This window comes from Ruditapes philippinarum, unplaced genomic scaffold (genome assembly GCF_026571515.1).
Source record: "Ruditapes philippinarum isolate M1 unplaced genomic scaffold, ASM2657151v2 ctg770_1_1_1_1, whole genome shotgun sequence".
NCBI lineage: Eukaryota > Metazoa > Mollusca > Bivalvia > Venerida > Veneridae > Ruditapes > Ruditapes philippinarum.
In genome coordinates this window covers 545498-566709 of record NW_026859620.1, presented here as the reverse complement: position 1 = coordinate 566709, position 21212 = coordinate 545498, and the positions used below count along the sequence as shown (strand labels likewise).

The 21212-nt window shown below is 31.5% G+C and overlaps 3 protein-coding genes across 3 annotated transcripts in view; all 3 read left to right on the top strand.

Moving 5' to 3' along the window:
- The window catches only part of LOC132757271 (uncharacterized), a 63798-nt gene extending 50956 nt beyond the window's left edge, over positions 1-12842 (top strand). Inside the window, exons 31-43 of the mRNA XM_060748523.1 lie at positions 2360-2492; positions 2962-3097; positions 3622-3802; positions 4144-4428; positions 4625-4896; positions 5148-5371; positions 6083-6312; positions 6534-6687; positions 7573-7751; positions 9289-9429; positions 9707-9875; positions 12196-12340; positions 12704-12842. Coding sequence (XP_060604506.1) covers positions 2360-2492; positions 2962-3097; positions 3622-3802; positions 4144-4428; positions 4625-4896; positions 5148-5371; positions 6083-6312; positions 6534-6687; positions 7573-7751; positions 9289-9429; positions 9707-9875; positions 12196-12340; positions 12704-12842 — 2388 coding nt within the window. The remainder of the gene's footprint in view (positions 1-2359; positions 2493-2961; positions 3098-3621; positions 3803-4143; positions 4429-4624; positions 4897-5147; positions 5372-6082; positions 6313-6533; positions 6688-7572; positions 7752-9288; positions 9430-9706; positions 9876-12195; positions 12341-12703) is intronic.
- A 2236-nt stretch (positions 12843-15078) lies between these two features.
- Positions 15079-17667, top strand: LOC132757277 (uncharacterized). Its single transcript, XM_060748528.1, has 4 exons — positions 15079-15313; positions 15680-15883; positions 16434-17161; positions 17450-17667. Exons 1-3 carry the CDS (start codon positions 15094-15096, stop codon positions 16574-16576), a joined length of 567 nt encoding a protein of 188 aa, XP_060604511.1. The 5' UTR covers positions 15079-15093; the 3' UTR covers positions 16577-17161; positions 17450-17667.
- On the top strand, positions 16873-20459 carry LOC132757270 (uncharacterized). Its single transcript, XM_060748522.1, has 5 exons — positions 16873-17161; positions 17450-17668; positions 18707-19032; positions 19449-19650; positions 19990-20459. The coding sequence occupies exons 1-5, from the start codon at positions 16873-16875 to the stop codon at positions 20277-20279; spliced, it is 1326 nt and encodes a 441-aa protein (XP_060604505.1). The 3' UTR covers positions 20280-20459.
- The last annotated feature ends 753 nt before the right edge of the window (positions 20460-21212 follow it).

The window sequence follows — 21212 nt, the reverse complement described above, 5'->3', positions numbered from 1 at the left end:
AAATGACAGAAATATGTGGTCAAATATGTTTTAACAAGGAAATAATTATTTCAGAGAAAGACGCAAAGATCAGTCTTCAATCAAATGAATGACCCCGTATTGTGTAATTAGAAAGTTTATTCAATTCTAGGGCAACGAATCATAATTTGATAGTTCGTGTGTGATAAAATTTTCAATACAGATTATGAGATACATAAAAATATTAAAGAATAAGAAACTTTAAAAACAAAACATAAAAAAACGCATATATATACGAATGACTTACAGTCGAGCATGGGAAATTCATCAACATACCATACGAAATTTTAATTTGAAAATGATATTTGCGCGCGCTGAAGTGATTAATGTTTATTTGAATAAATCAAATAAAAAGAACTTATATGTTTGTGTTCTAAAAAGAATTGGCGGCATAAGACGAATTTCGTTTTCATTTTACAACACTTGAAAAAATTACTACAGAAAAATATGTTGTTGTTTTATTGTTTTGTTTTCAACAAGGAGTGTGTGTTTTAAGTTCATTCATTCTCGGCACCGGAATAACCATATGTCCGAGATTATAGCATCGGGCGACGTCTTTTTCAAGCAGAATCTTCCCCTGGTAAGCCCTTTCTTCGTTCGTTAGTGGTAAAGGAGACGACAGTATTGTCAAGGCATCAACTTCCTGGACTGACGACAACAAAAACGGCATTCATTAGCGTCAAACCTCCAGAGTAAGTTACGACAGGTCAACCAATCACCTCTGGTACTTTGAGATGACTTGACCTTGACCTTGCCGTGTGCCTTCTCCGCGACGTGCATACCTCTGGAGGGATTTGGAGAAATTTCAACAAAAAACCTCCAAAACACGCTATTTATAACACCATTCATTAGCACTGACGCTTCGATGTTCTCATCTATTTGCGGGAAATGGCCGACAAGGAAAACCCAAACGTAATAACCGCACACCCTCTGTTAACAAACAGATTTTCCGCAGTATATATTTTCAAGCTAGCTGAGGTTTCAAATCCATAAGTTGGTTGAGTGTTGGCGGTAAAAAAAAGAAGATAAAAAAAGAAGATATTTAACTTCCTGATCAATTTTCACTAGGTTTTGATTCAATTTTGAATAAGCTTTGCAGAAATGTATTTTTTTCAAGAAATATTTAGCTTTAATATTATCCGAAACCGTCAAAGTCAGCGACGAGTAATGAAATGGGAATAATTTTTCTGAAACGTGATTTTATTCGAGATTTGCTTCGGGAAAGACAACTTTCTGTCCGTAGAGCATGAATATTAATACTCATCACAAGACAGTGTCTTATTGATCTCAATTATGGTACATGTAAATATGTATAATTTTTATGTTCAATTAAAATGTTGCTTAATTGCAGTTGTTATTATCATTCAATGATATTAAAATGACATAAAGTATTTATGATGAACATCCTAGGAATATTTTTTGATAAGGAACCGTCAGTTGTAAAATGGTATTATATGATCTTATAATGAACAGTCGTCATACCTGCTGGTATGTCATTTATAAATGGTTTTTAGGTTTTTCTTTAACAATCCGAATGTAGACCTCAATGAAATGTTCTGGAATATTAACAAAATGAATAGTCAACCATATTAACCATTTATATGAATGGCTGAACGATAAATGGCGCAATGTGCATATCTTCTTATTTAACAGCACATTTTAACAAAAAGAAAAGAAACTATAAGTCTGAAACATTCTGTCATAGCCTCCCCATCAGTACATTCAGTGCTTTGATTAATTTTGTAGTTGTTCAGGAATCCATTTATATTTTATCTCTGAAAAGACTAAAAGATTCCAATTAATCACATACCTTGCTGAGTGAAACTATACCGAATTTCACCGATTAATTATTCATAGATTTTATTTCTACGACTATGCTGTGTGTTGTTTTATTAACATTTAACGTTAATTTAATAATCTCTATGGCCTTAAAAGCAAAATAATTAATAACGGCATACATCCTTACATTCTTATTTTCTTTCATAATCCTTAAGAGAATGGTCACGTGCACACTTCATTAAAACATTTTACACAGAAAAACTTAGTCTTTCACAAACATAGGTTTTGGAGTTTTATTTTATATTTAAGTTGCACCAACACATTAGAGGGCATATGGTACCTTTTCAGCTTTACTGGTGCACCATGGAATAAAAGCTCATGTGCATTATTTCAGGCACGAGCGGGCACCTGAATAGAACCACTGACGTTCCGTAAACTAGCTGGATAGCTTCCTCACATGAAATAATCTAAAGCCCCTGACAGGATTTGAAGCTACATGGGCACATATATAGTGAACTTAGTTATGTGGTTGAAATACTAAACTTTTGTTTGCTCTGATAAGTTTCATTACATTTTAGGAACTACCTCTGGTGGTGTAGACATTAAACCGTTCACAGATGTTGGACTAACAAATCATTGGACATTCCATGATCTTAAGCTACAAAATGGACACACGTACTTTGCTACAGTTATGGGTAATACCTTAAGATATTGAATATGTTTTAGACGTTTAAAATGTCAACAAAATGATGTTATGTCTACATCTTCATGAAAAATGATATAGCATATGTCTATTTCTTACACTGATGTTTATACTATTTCAATACCAAACTACTTATATACGTATACCTTTGTAATACGAAATACACCAGACCAAACTAATGAGAATGTCGACTAAACGTTTGTGAAAGATTTTTGTCAAAAAGTAATATTTATTTCTAAAAGTCCTTAAGTCTGTCTTAAATAAAAGCTAGATTGCATGGTTGATGAAACATCGAAATCATTCAGACAGGCGACGCATTTTCAAAATTTATTTTGTATACATTCTGGCAGGTATATATTATAATGCAAAACTATTGTTTAATCGCTGCATTCTTCAAGCCTTCGTGTAAACACTATGCATGATGAATATAACATAACCTGTTTGATTTATGTTTGTTAAAGCTTACGACTTTACGGGACAGTTTTCGAATTCGAAGTCAGACGGTATCAAGATAGACACAACACCACCACAATTATTAAACGGAACAATAACATTACCATCAAGGCATATCTCTGACACAGATTATGTAGAAGCTTGGTACGTCGGAATCCATATTTCAGTTGTGCATAATTTTTGCTTTGGTTAGACATCTTATCAATACAGTATAGGTGGCATTGCGACTTTTGAACTTTACTGGTGAAAGAAGGCCTGCATTATTTCAGGGATAAATGGGCACCTACGTTCCGAAAGCTAGCTGGATAGCTTCCTGACAAGATATGTCAAAGTAAATTGCGGAATTCGAACCCATGTGCAGCTGTGATTAGCCAGTGGTTTGAAGTCAACGACCTTAACCACTCGGCCACGGTCACACCTAATATACGTTTCATTTATGATTAATAATTTCATCTCACATTGTGGTTATAACCATTTTGAATCATTGAATCAATTTGTTTAGTGACAACATTGTTTATTTCAATTTAAATTCGAACGAACAAAATGCACTTTATTATCAATAATTATGTATTTGATGATTTTGGCATTGGTGTATTAACTATGTCGATGTAAAGTGTTATTGTTTAATACATGAATGCTTTCACAACAAACTTAAATAATGGTTTTAGTTGGACAAATGTTTTTGTTGACTCGGAAAGCGGAATATCACATTATAGTTGGGGAGTAGGTACACATCCCGGCTTTGACGACAAATTTTCATTTGATGGTACAGAAGAAGAGTGTGCAAAAACACCGGAAAACAAGCCTTTGACATTAAAAGAGGGTCATGCTTATTATATAACTGTGAAGGTAACCATTATTCCAGATTTACATACATAAAAACATATTCAAAGTTGCGCTTAATCAAATTTGAAATTTTTTCCTCATTTGTATGCCAGCATAACTGAACATATTTTATATAACTATAATAAAGCTACTTGAAACTGACTATAGTAATGAAAATACCACGGCTATATCGCGTAAGTTTCATTTTAATACTCATTATAATTAATGCTGCATTAACATTGTTCTTTTCATTATATTATTCTTACTGTCTGTACTGTCATTATTATATATTCCAAAGCTTTTAAAAGGAATATATTTTGATACATTTAAGTCAAAGGTCTGTCTATCGTTTAATTGCATTTCAGGCGCATAACAAAGCTGGTTTATACGCTGCAACGTCATCCTGGGCATTTACAGTAGAAGCAACACCACCAATTCCTGGTAAAGTGTACGATGGTCCACCTGGAAAAGATGGGACATGCATTGATGTCGATTATATAGAAAATCATTCCACGTTGAAGGCTCATTGGAAAGGTTTTCATGACCCACACAGCACCATGGTAGAATATTTTGTGAATATAGGGTCTTGCAAAGATTGTGAAGATGTCTTGGTAAAACAATCGATCGGTATAAAGACAGGTACAACATCGGTGTATTAAGTTTTAAAATCATATTGATTGCTTAAGGTAGAATCTTATTTTATCGTCAAAGCAAAGGTTGTTTGACAAAGATTAGCAATTTTATGTGTCATTCTTTAGACATTACAAATGCCGAAAATTTAATTAAAAAAAATACAGCAAGATTCAAAGCAAATTGTACATAAAATGTATTAAATATTTTTGCAAGCAATACAACGTAACGAGGCAATTTCAATTTGAAAATGGCTTATCCATCATAACTTTTATTTTGTGCTTGTTTTACTTTTTTGCAGGTATTGAGTTCACATTTCTACAACTGTCGGAAGGACTTCACTATTATGTGACTGTAACGGCGTGTAACACAGCTGGACTTTGTTCATCTGCGACATCAGATGGCTTTGTCGTAGATTCAACTCCACCAATACGCGGAATAGTGACAGACGGACCATTTGAAACTGAGTTACAATATCAAGCATCAAGGTCAGGAATTTTAAATAGAAGCATCATAAAACAATGTTGTCATTTTTATCAAACTCATATGAAATGGAGTTTTGATTTTTTAAAAAGCTATAACCACTAAAGACTAGTAATGACTAGTTTCTTTGTTTGAACGCGACGTTTTTGTTTTAAAGCAATCATATAATAATTCAATTTCAATACAGATTTCGATATTCTATTATTTCAGTTGGTTACAATGAATAGTTATATCTATATATACATGTATTTACCAGGAACTATATCGGTTGTGAGTGGGATAGTTTTACTGATCCACAGTCGGATATATCACACTATGTATGGAGAGTAGGGACAACAAAAGGTGGTGACAATATACTACCTGCTAAAGATGTTCATAGGCATGAGGAGGCTTTTATTTTTGATCTACACTCAGAATATAAAAAGACTCTACCTAAAGGAGTTCGCATCTTCTGCACTGTGCGCGCTTATAACCGAGCAGGTGAAAAATGACACTATTCGTTACATAGTTTATATATATATCTTCTATATACAAATACTAGGTTCATCTTTAAGTAAAATACTTTTATAAAAAGAAATTTATTAAAATGTAGAAAATTCTTACTAAATACATGTATAAGAGAATACACAAACTGTGTTTGGGAAGCTGCATTCCCTATAACTTGCGAGGTTAATTTGGTCTTTTCTATAAAAACATCGCGAGTTTTTATTAACATTCTGTGTTTACTTAAAGTGTGTAGAGTTTAAAGCATAACATATCTTCTCTGTGTGAACTCAAATATCTACATTTTTGCATTCAAAAATAGATTGTCCAGAAATGATCCGTATTTTTAAATATCAGGTTTGGGCTGTAAACAGTTATATTTAAAATTTATTGAATGACTTGGAATAGAAAATTATAACTTATTCCACTTTGCAATGATGAGGTAGAGCTCATCTTAAACTAATAGTCAGTCTTTTTTCAACAACACATTCAAAATTAGTAAATTTAAGAGAAATGTTTGATATGCAACGATATATATTCTAAAAAACGCAGCTTCTTGTTTCCTATATCCATATTGCTAATATTGTTTTCAAAAGCATGTTATTCCATATCTATAAGACTAAATACATTACCAGTTGACACAGGTAATGAAATATTTACAGATTTTGAATATCATTTGATATATGTGTACAATGTATTTTCCTTTAGGAATGTATGTCGAAGCGACATCGAATGGTTTTATTGTTGATGATACTCCGCCAATTTTTACAACAAACCTTACAATGTCACCAATCGGGACTATCAAAACAGGAACTTCCGTGTCAAGGACGACTCTAAGAGTTTATTGGGATGTCAAAGATGAAGAGTCATTCATTGAATCTCAACATCTTTCTATATCTTCACATATGGGTGGAGATTTTAATTTGTCTTCCACCAAAGTATGTACAGAGTGACAATTAGTTTCCCTAAGCTAAGCTTAGTATATGAAATATGGTAAAATAAAATACAAAATAAAGAATTATTAGTATGTTATTTCAAATTTTGTTGTCATCATTTCATCATTTGGGAACTTTTATGCTTTTTAATTTATAATATCCAACTATTATATGTGTTAATGTATTCAACTAAATAAATAAAAAAATATCTTGATCTGATACAGGTAGAGGGCATTGTGAGAGATTACACATTCACTGACCTTGACTTCCACGATGGTAGTTTTTACGACATCAAACTGATATCCTGTAATGGTGCTAATCTGTGTTCAACATCAATACTTGCAAATATTCTAGTAGATAGCACTCGACCCACACCAGGTAATGTTGGATAAGAAATATAGCTCTTTAGTTTTGAAATATTTGTTAATGCTGTTACCTCTGCTTGTCCTATTAAACAAGTGTTGTGTTAGGCTTATATTCACCAAGTTGTCTTATTCTGTATCAAAATACCTCATTGGTAAACTCAGGTATATAAAAATGTATGCCTCTAAGTTTAAGTTATTATCTGATAATGTGATTCATAAATATAGAAAGTTTATAGTTGTTTGTAAAGGATAGTAAACACAAATGATATAATAATTGACTAAAGAGTATATATATATATATATATATATATATATATATAATATATATATATATAATATATATATATATATATATATATATATATATAGGTTTGTGAAAAATATTTGCATCTACAAAATACCTTTCAAAACAGTTCAATTTTGATACTATACAGTACACACGTATTGAGATTTTGTGCTCGAGTGTATGCGCACATTATACATGTAATACACCCCTGATGAAGGCATAACACGCCGAAAGTACTTGGGTATTTATTACTTTAGCACTGTATGAACGTTTATTTTCTCCAAATTTATTTATATATATATATATATATATATATATATATATATATATATATATATATATATATATATATATATATATTATACTTACAAATGAAATATTTAGAAATATTGATGAATATTTTTCTTATTTTCACTGTAAAAAAAAATATTTTTTATTGCAGTGAAACATATTTTCCGTATTTTCACTGGTTAACACGATATATTTTCGATACCGCTACTCATGAAATATTTATTTTCATACCACTCGATGAAAATAAATCCTGTATTTAGAAAAAAAAATGAATATCCTCTACATATCTTAAAAGAGAATTTATTTATTGCACATGACCAGGAACATTCGCCATCAATACTGACCACGCGGCAGCTTTAGACAGACAGCCTGAAGATTGGATGAAATGGACAACCATATCTATTAATCTTGCTTGGCTCGGTTTTGAGGATTTACACTCAGATGTTCATTCATATAACGTCAACTTTGGTAGTCAGTTTAAGGGCAATGATTTAAATGAGGTATAACGTATAAACAAATGCATGCAGTTTTTTATCATAATTATTATTGGCATTGTTTTACTTTTGATCTAATAGTTTAAAAGCACATTACGCCTCAGAATCGATTTATTTTGACTTCTTTAGGAATGGGCAAATATGATTTTTACTATGTTTAGATAATGGTTTTAGAGCAAAATAGATGTCTGTCACCAGATGAAAGTTGCGCTGAATGTCAAATTATTTGTCATAAAAGTAGTAAATTGTAAACAAAGTAGCCATTTGACTTTCATACAAAATACGTAATCACTGTAACTGTACAAATTAACAAAAAAAAACAAGATGGAAAAACAAGATGGTTCTGGTTATTGGCCAATGAGTAACATTTTGAAAACTATAACAGGATAGCCAAAATAAAAGCTTCTGAGAAATTAAAATAAAAGCATACTGGGATATAATGGGCATTTAGTAAAAAAAAACAGATATAAAGTAGCATAGACTTAATTCTATATACGTGTGATGTAAGGGTTAGATGTTATTAATTATATCTGTGACTGAATCTTATTACATTACTCTTTAATTTTATTGCTTAGAGACTTAAGATATATGCCACTTATAAATTTTCTGAAGTCACCGGAATTAGGCATCTGTCACAATGTGTCGTGAATGTTCCTCTTATATAAGAGTAAATGACGTTTTTATCCAAAATTGGTTTTCAGAAATAAATAACTTAACTAGAGCGCGTACATATGTAATATTTGCAGATTTTAAATTTCAAAAGTATCTAAACTGTATTAATATTGAAATATTTAGAATTGCTCTGTCCCGGCTAAGAGTTTCTTCACATAGACTCGAGATTGAAACCGGCAGATGGAATAAACCTAGTGCTATACCTTTTGATGATAGGAAATGTAAAAATTGTTTTATTTTGGAAGATGAATTTCACTTTATTTTAGAATGTTCTCTATATAATGAATTACGAAAAAAAAATATATAAAAAAACACTTTTGGAAAAGATCAAATATACCTAAATTTGTTACATTGATGAATTCAGAAAATGAAATAGAAATTAGAAACTTATCAATGTATTTATTTAAAGCTTTCGATGTTCGAAACACTATTCTTTACAGTTAATCAAAAGTTTGTCCCAAACGCTGTATCACTGTTTCTTACATACACTTACTTTCGTTTTGTTTTGTGATTTACTTCTTATTAATAGCTAGGATGGTATCTGTCCTTAGTATTTATTTACCAGTATATGAATTGAGACATGTTGATAGTATATTCTATTTATAGTTAACGTTTTCTGATTGCTAAAAATACTGTGTAACTTAATGACGTATGTTTTATAAAGTTGTGACATTGACCATTTGATTGTATTGTATGCTTTGTTATATGTACTGTGTATGCATGGGCATATTGCCCAAATGTACTTTGAAATAAACTCTTGAAACTCTATATTGTTAATGTGCACGTCATGCGTAGTGTCATAAGTAATAATAACCATGTATTTACTCTATCTCGATATGCCATTAAGAATGTTTTCTTTAAAAATGTACAGGTACCTTATACACCAATGATTGTAAACCACGATGTGAATGCAACGTTTCATGAAGACGGAAAGGTTCAGACGTTCAAATTTTATACACAAAGGCTGAGACAAAACATGACAGTTTATATAAGTGTTTCAGCAAATAATCACGTAATTATTATTCTTATATATTTACTGAATATGATTGAACTGGAGCTTATCACATTAAGTGTATATGACACACAGATACAAATTTGATATTTCAATTCAAATATAAAATATAAATAAAACTGTGCATTTTATCAAATATATTTGCTTTCAGAAAATCGATTTTTTACATTAACTTTATTAAATTTAATATAACAATACTACGTATTGTTATTGCTAATGTTGTTACTATTGATCTCATTATAAACGATATTTCAAGATATAAACTTTACAATGACAGGTTGGACTTTCTAGTGAAATAGTGCATTCGCAATTCAATCTCTTGTTTGGAGGGATAATGGAGCTTGTACGTCGATGTGACAGTTTTTCCTGTGAAGGTCATTGTGTGTGTGCCCCACATGGTAAGCTGTGTCACAGTAACAAGCATTGTAAAGATATCAGTGGATCTGGTAAGTAAGATAAAGTGATACAATTATTTCCTAGAATAGTTGAACAAACAATAAGTATGTAAAATTAAGCAAACCAGAAGAAAATATCAGTTGAATGACTGTTACTGTTAGGAATCCCTTTAACTGCTGCACAATGCTCTTTGGTGAATACAAAACTGCAGGAACTAATGTGTGACTGTTTGGTGAATCTATACACTTAAATATATACATTTTCTGTAAATAGAAAAACGATCAATAACCCCAGTAATTGGGTGGAAAACTTAATTATTGACTTGGGGGCAATCTATCAGCCAACACAAGCCAGAATTTGTATAATTCATCATACTACAATGCTTAATGAAAGGGGATAGAAATTCCTTTAAAATCATTAAAAATGGCAACATTTTAATAACAATTTTGTAAACAGAAGACACTTCTTAGGCAAAACGCACGATTTGTAATATGTTCTGTTTTAGAGAAACGACATCCTTGAAAGTTATAAACATATAATGAAAACTATAATGGTTACATTTTAAATTAGATTAAATGTCTGCTTTTATAAAAAAATTATTACAATCTAAAAACAATAATAACAGTTTATTACTAGCATTTAAAAAATGGCGAAAATGTACATTTCTTATTTTTAATAGCCTGCTTGATTTATGCTGATGGAACACTTACTTATGAAATTGCACGTACTCATCTTTTATCAATGTGGCTAACATTAAACAACCATTACATATCATAAAATCCACAGGCGCTAGTCACATAATCAAATATTTTACATGATCGGTCTATATATGTATATAAAGATATAAGGCCCCCAACGGAACAAAAACATCGTGCGGAACAAACAAGAACACTGCTGCAAGAAACGACCAGATCACGGTTATTTCTTTCTGGCCGACATTCTATAGGATCAATCCAAGCGTTAACGCTTTTTAATTCATTAAAATTCTTCAAATAGTAAAGAAATGAGTAAAAATTTCACGAAATGCCAATATTTTCAATCCATGTCGTTTTCGACGTCCAATCTATTCATATATACAAACACGTTTGCTGGTCGGTTTCTTCGAAATAAACAGAAAACGTCTAAACTTTCCTCATGAATTTCATAAACAAACTGTTTTTCTATCAATCTGCGAAGTCTAAATTAAACTAGAGCCCTCTTTGTACGCAAATATTTAAAAAAATATTGGTTGTAGAAACGGAGATCAAGTAAATTGCGCCATTTTGATTTTGAAGTGACAGCTAAATAAAGCAAAGAAATAGTATTATACGATTGGTCAATAGTATTCCGATAATTATCTTAACCAATCAAATCCTTGTATAATATTCAGAGCGGAACAGTATATACATGCGCTATACATGGCGATAAAAAACTGTCACAAGCGGGATCCTTGTGATTTTTTTCTGGTCGCCATCTGAAAGCATCAATCCAAGTGCTAACGTTTTTTATTTCATTGAAATCCCTCAAATAGCAAAGAAATTGGGAAAAGTTTCGCAAAATGCCATTATTTTCAATTCATGTCGTTTTCGACGTCCATACCATTCATGTATACAAACACGATTTCTGGTCGATTTTTACGAAATAAACAAAAAACGGCTAGAATTTCCACGTATGTTCCATAAACAAACTCTTTTCCTATCGATCTGCGAAGTCTTAACTAATCAAAAGCCCTCTTCATACGTAATTCATTAAAAAATTCACAAGGATCCCGCTTGTGACAGTTTTTATCGCCATGTATAGCGCATGCATATACTGTTCCGCTCTAAATATTATACAAGGATTTGATTGGTTAAGATAATTATCGGAATACTATTGACCAATCGTATAATACTATTTCTTTGCTTCATTTACCTGTCACTTCAAAATCAAAATGGCGCACTTTACTTGATCTCCGCTTCTACAACCAATATTTTTTTAAGTAACTTTGTTCCAATTCAAATCATCATTTTTACACATTGTTTATTTACCATATCATTTTAGCCTAATATAATCAACGTAAGTTTAATAGTACATTGAAAATAAAAAAAATGACCGTGACCCTGACCATTTCTTTGTGAACACGGGGCTAGGTTTCTAACAGATCTGGTTCCCCACACATGTTTGTCTATAGATCTTAGAATATTTCAAGCAGTTTAATTAAAAGACCATTATGCTAGACTCTTTCAAACATTCGTTTTCCGTCTCAGAAACAGGTGTAAAGTGCATCAATGTGCATAATTCTTTGAAGTTTTTCTAACGAAACGAACATTGATTTCACTGAGGAAGGATTTTATTTTTTTAAAAATGGCCGTTCTTTCAGTGTTTGACAATATATCTTCTCATTTGCCACAGGTAATAATAATACTGTGATTGAAGTCGAGGACTATTTAGATCTACGATTTCCAGACAACAATCTTCAGCCTCTTCATTCACCATTTAATAGTATACTTGCTGCAAAATGGAAAATCACAAATCTAAAAGGCAGTCGTCCTCTTTGGTATGATTTTCTTGATATCATTAAATATACAATGAAATTATCAATACTAATAGTTAGGTATTGTTTGTAGGCATTTCAAATTTTTTAGGTACACAGGCAGATTTGTTTAAGCATTATGCATGACAATATGATTTCAATAGGCATCATATTTATATACAGTTGGTATTAATTAATCAAGATCAACACACAGTTTCTATTATGGGCATAGTTTTACTAATTTATAATGGTCCTGTGCAGAATTAAATTTAATATGGATGTACTGAAGAGCCACGGTATTGTCAACAATGTCGTTTTTAAATAACTGCCTTTTATTTGAATAATATCTGAGAATGATTAAATTAAATCTCTTATCATTGGTTAAAGGGTCGAGTGGAGCGTAGGCGAAAGTGACGATGATCTTCCACTTGGTGTATTTGATAAGGTGAAAGAAAAATTATGGCATGAAATAGGTCAAGACAATAGTATCGTATTCACAGTTGATAGAGGTAAAATTGAAATATAATTGGAATATAATATTATAAAGGAAAGCAAGTATACATGTACAATAACGTTTCAAACTAACAAAAGTACCCTGGTAAAGAAATGTTTTGAGTAACAGCAGGACAAAATGTATCAACTCCCAGTCACAAAGAATATATATGTTTAAAAAAAAAATTCCTTGTATATCGAATGCCGGTGATTCGCACACTTTAAATGAATTAGATTATAAATAAATGCTTCTTACAAAAAACAAAACACAGTGTAGCACTAATAGAAAAAAATATCTAATTACATCTGAAATGAAAACAGAAATGTTGTCACACATATTGCGTTGCATTTCTAGCACACATTCCGTTGTGTCTTCTTTTTAAAGTTTTTAATCGGATCATTTTATTATATCTCAGGAAGACCAGTGCTATCTGAATCTACATCTTTATTCTGGGGTTTTTCGCTTTTTGGTTTTTTTAAAGCATAAAAGAAAGAAAATTTTCTTTTTAAAATTAAACCGGTGTTACAATATTCCCCACCCCCTTTTCGTTTTAAAAAAGGGGAAAAAAGCGGTCAAGGAAAAAAAACCCCAACCCAGTCAAATAAAGACGTTATTTCGTTCCCAAGAAATTTACCCCATTTCCGTTGCCGACGGGAAAACCCAGGAAAGTTTGGAAAGGCGGTAAATATAAAAAATATCATTTGGTACATAATTTTCCATCCCCGGAAAGGAAATTTAAAGGGAGGGTTTTAAAATTTTTTGCTTTTCAAAAATTTTAAATTTATCCAAAATTTAAATTTTTCACAAACTTTTAAATTTTACGAGACTATCTTTTTAAGATTTTCCCCATGTGGTACCTCAATTTTATTTTTGCTGACAATTCTGACATTGTCAGGGATGTTTAGAGAAAAGCAAAGCTGGAATTGATGAATAACTTATATTTCAAAAGAAATGCAAAGAAAAAATTACTTCAATTCATTCAAATTACCAATCACCAAGTATCATCTCTAAATTTTTTGTTTCATTTTTAGAGTCTGAAAAATACACTTCCTTCCATATGCAAAACTGCTCTTGATGACTTTTGGGCATATTAAAGTATCCTACGGGTAATAACTGCCTAATGCAATATGAAAACTTGAAAATCAGCCCGAGGAATAAGTAAACAACCCAGCATTTTCATCAATTCCATGTTTTCCTAATGTGTAGCCGCTTTTTGAATGTTTACACATCTGTCAACAATTATTTATTACCTGTTACAATCCCCAAATAGGTTTCCTTTCTTATAAAAAGATGTATGATAAACAAATCCAAATGATATCCCTCTGAATGAAACACACAATTATTTTCCTCCGTGAAATACACAACTTTTAAATATGGCGGCCGCTTTTATTATTCAAAGCCTGGTCTAATATAAGTTCGCCTTAAGTAACGGAAATAAGGTCGGATTAATGTGAATTTTCTTCTACAAGAATTGTTTGTTTTTGTTTTTAAAACAAGGGATCATTCATATTTTTGGAATGAAATAAATAATATACTCGCCATTTAACGTTGATTGTCGAACTTATTTTTCAGCTCAAGACTTCTTGTAAGTCGACTAAAATGAGGCTACCAGTGGGGAAAACAGATTTTAAAATTAAAGTTCATATTGAGGAAATTTCATTTAGACTTGCTCTTAAGCATAAAATAAAAAGAAAATCTGTTTGTTTGTTTGTTGTGTAAGATGTAATTTTATTTCATCTCGTGAACTTTAAAAATAGTATTCTCACTCGTGGCTACGCAAATATCCTCTTTTCTTCATTGCTACTACTTAAATGAATTTATGAACATGCATGCAAAAATCATACATATCATCATGTCCGAAGATAATTTACCGTCAAAACAACATCTTATTGTGACCACCATATTGCTTTTGATAACTGGTTGGGTGCCCTTAAGCGTAGCATTTTCTTACAATATGTTGCAAAAATGTATACGCTACAACAGTTGCATTGTTGTGTAAATTGCACAATAATATTTTATCAAAAACTTAATTTTTAATGATAAGTGGATACCCTATTACTAAGTGGAAAATAAAGTAATTGTGATTAAAATGTTTTAAAAACTATGTTTTATTCTCATTAGATTTGTACATGTAAGTAAACATTACAATGGATTGCTGCCATCAAACATCTATGTCTAGATAGCAAAACAACTATTCAGACCATTTCGAGAAAGAACTACGAATCCAGTCATTATAAATTATGTTTCATGATTAGGGCTAGATTGGTTTTACGGTTTGCATTATATGTTATACATTACAGGTCACGATCTGCATGAAGTAACAAAGAACTTGCAGCCTCCTTTGACTAGTTATAACATTACCGGATTGAGATACGAAGAAAATACGAAATACTACACAATAGTGCAGGCATTTAATCTAGCTGGTTTACATACTACGGAGGTATCTGATGGATTTATGTTGGATTTAGAACCACCATCTCCAGGGATTGTCATGGATGGACTTGGTATATGTCTACTTAGAGATGAAAATAAGATATGAGTATTTTCAAAAAAAAAATGGACGTAATCAAGCATTCGATGGCCAAATATAAATTAATTTCTAGTAATTGAGATGGGGTCTTTTAGTTTCATTTACCGATTTCTGTAATTATAGATAAACACAGATACTAAGACATGCAGAGAAAAGGGAAAACATGTAAAGGTTATAAACAAAGGGTTGCGATCTGGACACGCCTTATCCTTGATTAAACATTTGGTAAGATTATTAAATAACAGTTTTACTTTGTACATAAAAGATGCCCGTATGTACTTTAGTTAATATTATTTTTTACATTTAAACTGTTTTTAAAATGTCTAAATTTATATTTTAGTTTTACTGGACAAACACGCCACAAGCGACACCAACCGTGTCCAGTCTTTCTGGCATGGCTTCTCTGATACAGAATCTGGTATCAAAAACTATGAATACTGTATTTCCTCGGGCGATTTACCAGGGGAATGTGATATTAAACCACTTTCACCAGTTGGGATTGTTACAGACATAGAATTCTATCCAGATATCCCACTCAAACATGGTAACTTTATAACTTAACTTAAAGCAATATGATTATTATATATAGTTGTTCATAATACTTTAAATTTCAAGGCATATACTGGATTTACATATACTTATATTAGATTTAGAAGATTGAAAGCTGCATGATACAATTCTTAGCATATGATAACAGAAACATTTTAAGCGAGAGAATAGGGGTCACCGTCCGTCCTCATTTCCGAGAAACCTGCCCAAGTTTTAATGTGTTCTAACATACAGTTTCATTTTGTCTTTATGTCGATTTGTATCTTCTTTAACATGCTAGAAAATAAAGTAAAGCTTTAAAAATATAACTGTTTAACACATTATTTTTATATACGTGTGTATTTTATTTTTTGTTACATAGTGTAAACAGTGTAAAACTGTGCTGCGATAAAATAAAATTACTTAGTACTTCATTCCGGTGATGCACGATTATACTAAAACATTACAAATTATAGCAACTTTACAAAAAAGGTACATAATGCGAATAACACAGTCGAAATACTTTATTTAAAATATCGAAGGTAAACAACTATTTTGCAATCCAGGTGGCGCTATCCAAGGGGAGGTAAGGGCTCGTGATGTTGTAGGACACGTGTCTAAGCTTGTGTCTTCAAATGGCGTAATAATTGACACGACAGCTCCTGTTAGAGTAAAAAGCGCATTGAATGTCAACCAAATCCTTATCTGACGCATCTTTTGAAAATATTTTGAACTTTGAGGCTTATTCTACAATATGTGATAATATAACAGAATCACAGTGGGATTTGGCTCGAGATACTTGCGTTACTCTCGAGAAGTCAAATATGGCACATCATGGTTCTATAAAACTACACCTACAGGGTTCGATTTCACAGAAAATTGATACCAAAATGAATGGCAAATACAGGCTGATATTCTATACTTCAACTATACCATCACAAATTATTGCATCTATCAGCTGTTGAGGGATACACCCAGGTAAATGATCAAAGACACGTGTTCATGATGTACAGCAAGCCTAACACTGATACATACTTATGGCAGAAACATGTTTACTATTTCCATTTGGATACAAACACATCCATGGTACAATTTGGAACTGTACAAACAAATTCCGCTTTTGCTATAGACGGGATTGAATTTCAACTTTGTGAAGTTTCTACGAATGAAACAGACGAGGCAGACGGACATGTGAACATTCATACAGTGTTCGTTCATGATTGGTCATCAATTCATGCAGAATGGTCTTTCGTTGATTTGGAAACGGACATACTTGAATATATGTGGGCTATTGGTAATTTACTGAAATCTTGTCATATATTTCATGTTGCAAGGATTATTTATGATACTTAAACCGGACTTCAACATTAGTATAAATCATTAAGTATTTCATACATAACTTATTAAATGTACAGCTTTATATTCAACCTTCAATGATCATGTTTAAAATAACCAAACTTTCAAATATTTTATTATATTAATTGATCTCATTATCATATGACTTTTTTCAATGCATCTGCCAAATATACAAAACATTAGCATTATTTTCATACTGTATTATTGCTTTATATTTATATATCAGGGACTGTCAAAGGCGGAACTCAGTTACAAACATTTGTAAATGTTGGACGACAAACGTTTGCTAGTAACAACACACTTAGACTGGAACACGACACTGTGGTATATATAACAGTTATTGCAATAAATGCTGCAGGACTACGTACGGTGAGCTACTCAGATCCAATTATGATCGACCTGACAAAACCTGAATGTCATTTTGTAAATGATGGTCCTGTACAAGGTAAATGGAAACATAAATTTTTAAGATATTTTTTTAGCAACAAATATAAACAATTTTTGTTATCTTTTTAAAAAGTTTTAGCTTCGTTTTAAAATTCCCTTTTTTAAGTAAAAATGAAAAATTGTTTTTTTAATATCTTAAGACTAAAACTATTTTTGGTTTCTTTAAAAATTTTGTAGGGGTTGAGTTACAAAATATAGTAAAAATTGGTGAAAATTTTCTTGGGAAAGGGTGGGACTGGTAAAATTAAAACCCTAAACTTTTTTTTTACGGGTCAAATTTAGTTTTCAAAGAGGCTCAAATTTGGACTTCCTTTGGGACTTCCCCGTCCTGAGTCGGGGAAAAAACATTTTTTATTGGGCATTAGGTAAATATTTTGTATTATTATATAATCTATGAATAGTTCCTCTCACTGGCTTAGAAGTATCTTCTTGTAAAAATTAACAGGTCAATATCAGAGTATATTGACTTTTTTCTAAAAAAAGATTTTCAGGGTATATACACCGTTTTTTCCCTCAAATAGATTTTCTCGAAAAGCCCACAATAGACCAATGCTATGACGTTGGGCGACTTGCAAATAAAAGTCAAACTAGTCTACTTTAGTAACCGTCTTAACATTTTAAAGAACAATAAGAATTTAGCATGCATGCCAATTTGCTCATTAAAATACAGGGCCAAATTATGGAAAAAGGAGACAAGCTGAAAAATGTCGATTTCCGTCGTCTTCAATGGCTGATTTGATAGTCCATATTAAAGCGATTTATATGTTATATATTAAAACAGATATGTACTTTTTTAAAGGCCATAACTGTATTAGATAGATGTTTTATATTTAATAAATACATCAGCTATTGTATTCATATCTTGAAAACTTTTTAACTGATAAATATCATATAAAAATCTGACATTTTACATAATACTACTCACTGTGCACTTCATTATTTTTCGTTATCTGTTTTCTGTAGTAATAACATACAGAATGAAAAGTTTTGCAGTCAGATTTTACACCAAATGATTAAATCGTTTTCATTTACATAGGCACTTCTAAGGGTGATACATCAATAGAAGGTTTTGTCACAATTAAACCTGATCAACGGAACGCAAGTAAAACGTTTCTAGGACTTCCCAAAGAAAGAGTGTTTGCAACTGTAAGATGTACAAATGGGGCTGGATTAACACACACCTGCTCATCTGATGGTGTCAAGCTAGTTCAGAAACCACCATCCGTTGATAACGTCATATTAGAATTACTGACAACTTCATCAAGTCAGTACGAGCCACGTGATCATTACCATGGCAACAACACTGAAATACGGTTCAGGTGGACTGGATTTAAATATGATGATGGCGTACAAAGCTACTTGGTAAAGTATTATTGTCATTATATAATCTAAAGATAATGTTAATAGGTTTTCTTTGTAAAAATGAAAAGTGAAAAACGGTTTCATTTAAGATATAAATGAAACGTGATTGACAATTATTGATTTACATAAAATTGAAAATTGAAATGGTATTTTATGGAACAAATTAATCGTCTGTGTTCCTTTATTTAAGCGATTTATTTATTTAACATAATAGTAATAATAATAATAACACCGAGGAAGAGTATTTTTCCTGGTCGATCTACCGGTTTCGAACCAATTTAAAGGCTCTTCATCAGGATAAATGATAGAATGCGAAGAAACAATGCATCAATGCATTTAATATCTGATAAGATATTTATATAAACTAAGTCTGTGTTCTGTAACACTTATCATGGTATCTTTGTATTCCTTTTAAGATTGCTCTTGTTGGAGATAAAGTGTCGGCGTCCGAAATTGTTCAAAGTTCATCTTCTGGCTACAGTTACGGAAGTTTCACAGGACTGAACATGATGGATGGAAACTACACTGTATCAGTAACTGGTATAAATGAAGTAAAAATGTACAGTCAGAAAACATCCAGCATATTCCATTTAGTCACAGTTCCACCAAGTCTAACAGGTCAGTTTGTAAATATGTGTATATATATAAGTGCACAATTTATTGGGATGTAAAGTTATGTTAACAGTTAACTCAAAGTTTTGTACGCGTTATATTCTTTTTCCGCATATGCTCAGTATATTATTGCTAGTATATTATTGCTTTATTTTACATCTTATCTCATTGAAATCACATAGGCATCATTCCTTTTTTCTTATTTTTTTTTTAAATTACTTGACATTTATTCATATATTTTATTTTAAATAAATGAATCCCAACGATTTTATACATGTAACTATCTATATCCTTAGATCTTAAGAAATCATGTGATTCGAAATTTGTAAAACATACTAATTTTAGGTTCACCGATAAATACAAATTGGGTAAAGGCGACGTCAACTGCTACAGCATCTTGGAAAAACGTGTTTGCATCAAATGAACCACTTTACTATGAAGTGTCTGCAAGATTTGAAGAAGGAGGGGAAGGAGATCTCGTGCAGTGGCAGGAAACAGTTGATACTCGGATTGAAATTGTTTTGGATACAAAGGAAATGACACCTGCAGGAGTAACCGTTCGCTTTTCCGTCACTGCTATATCGCATGTAGGACTGTTTACAATTGCTCATGGCAACCTTTTTGTATTGCCATAACTTACAAATGACTTTTCTAAATATGCGTTTGTTTCAAATCAGATTTGCACTAGTTTCAAAACACTTTCAATTGGTACTGTAGATGATAAGGTAAAACAAGCGGTATATGAGACAAAGTTTATTTGTAAATTTATCCAAATAATTGAAATACCAGTCGTTGTAAATAAATGTTTAAACATTTTCTGATCATTTACATGTCTTTTGTTATATGACTCAAATAATTTATATGAAAACATATTATGAGCATTCACATCCTGGTACATACCTACTTTCATAGGGGCGTTCGTGGCCGAGTGGTTAAGGTCGTTGACTTCAAACCATTTGCTCCTCGCTAGCGTGGGTTAAAATCACACTAGAGACAATGAATTCTTTCATGTGAGGAGACTATTCATCGAGCTTTTGGAGCATCGGTGGTTCTAACCAAGTTCCCGTTCGTGTCTGAAATAATGCACGGAGGGGCACCTGAGGTATTCCTCTACCTGTAAAGCTGGGAAGTCGCCATATGATATTGTGGAAGACGGACAAAACCCCACACGTCAAAACCCCACACATCAAAATTTTATAGAGTGGACAAAACCCCACACCTAAATTTGATAGAGTGGACAAAACCCCACACTTTCAATTTTGTAGAGTGGACATAACATCACACTTTTTATTACTAATATGTTAGACCTTTGACTAACAATAGAATAAGTGACATTGTTGACACTTTGAATAATTAATCTTAATTAAGATTAATGAATGTTTACCCTTTGATTTTTATATAACAGTTTGTAATATTTGAATGCTTACCCTTTGATTTTTATAATATTTGTATAGTCTATTATAATTCAATCATATTGTATTGCACATTGAAATAAAATATAACATACCATTAATTGGCATGATTAAAGGAACTATGTAAACTAAATAAATTAACTATATCAAACTTTA

What these genes read in the sequence shown, in the direction of transcription:
- LOC132757277 (XM_060748528.1), top strand. Translation starts at nt 15,094, where the DNA reads ATGTTATACATTACAGGTCACGATCTGCATGAAGTAACAAAGAACTTG. An exon ending in GATTGTCATGGATGGACTTG is followed by an intron (nt 15,314 to 15,679) that starts GTATATGTCTAC and finishes TTTATATTTTAG; the next exon opens with TTTTACTGGACAAACACGCC. An exon ending in AGATATCCCACTCAAACATG is followed by an intron (nt 15,884 to 16,433) that starts GTAACTTTATAA and finishes TTTGCAATCCAG; the next exon opens with GTGGCGCTATCCAAGGGGAG.
- LOC132757270 (XM_060748522.1), top strand. Translation starts at nt 16,873, where the DNA reads ATGTACAGCAAGCCTAACACTGATACATACTTATGGCAGAAACATGTT. An exon ending in AAATGATGGTCCTGTACAAG is followed by an intron (nt 17,669 to 18,706) that starts GTAAATGGAAAC and finishes TCATTTACATAG; the next exon opens with GCACTTCTAAGGGTGATACA. An exon ending in AGTTCCACCAAGTCTAACAG is followed by an intron (nt 19,651 to 19,989) that starts GTCAGTTTGTAA and finishes TACTAATTTTAG; the next exon opens with GTTCACCGATAAATACAAAT.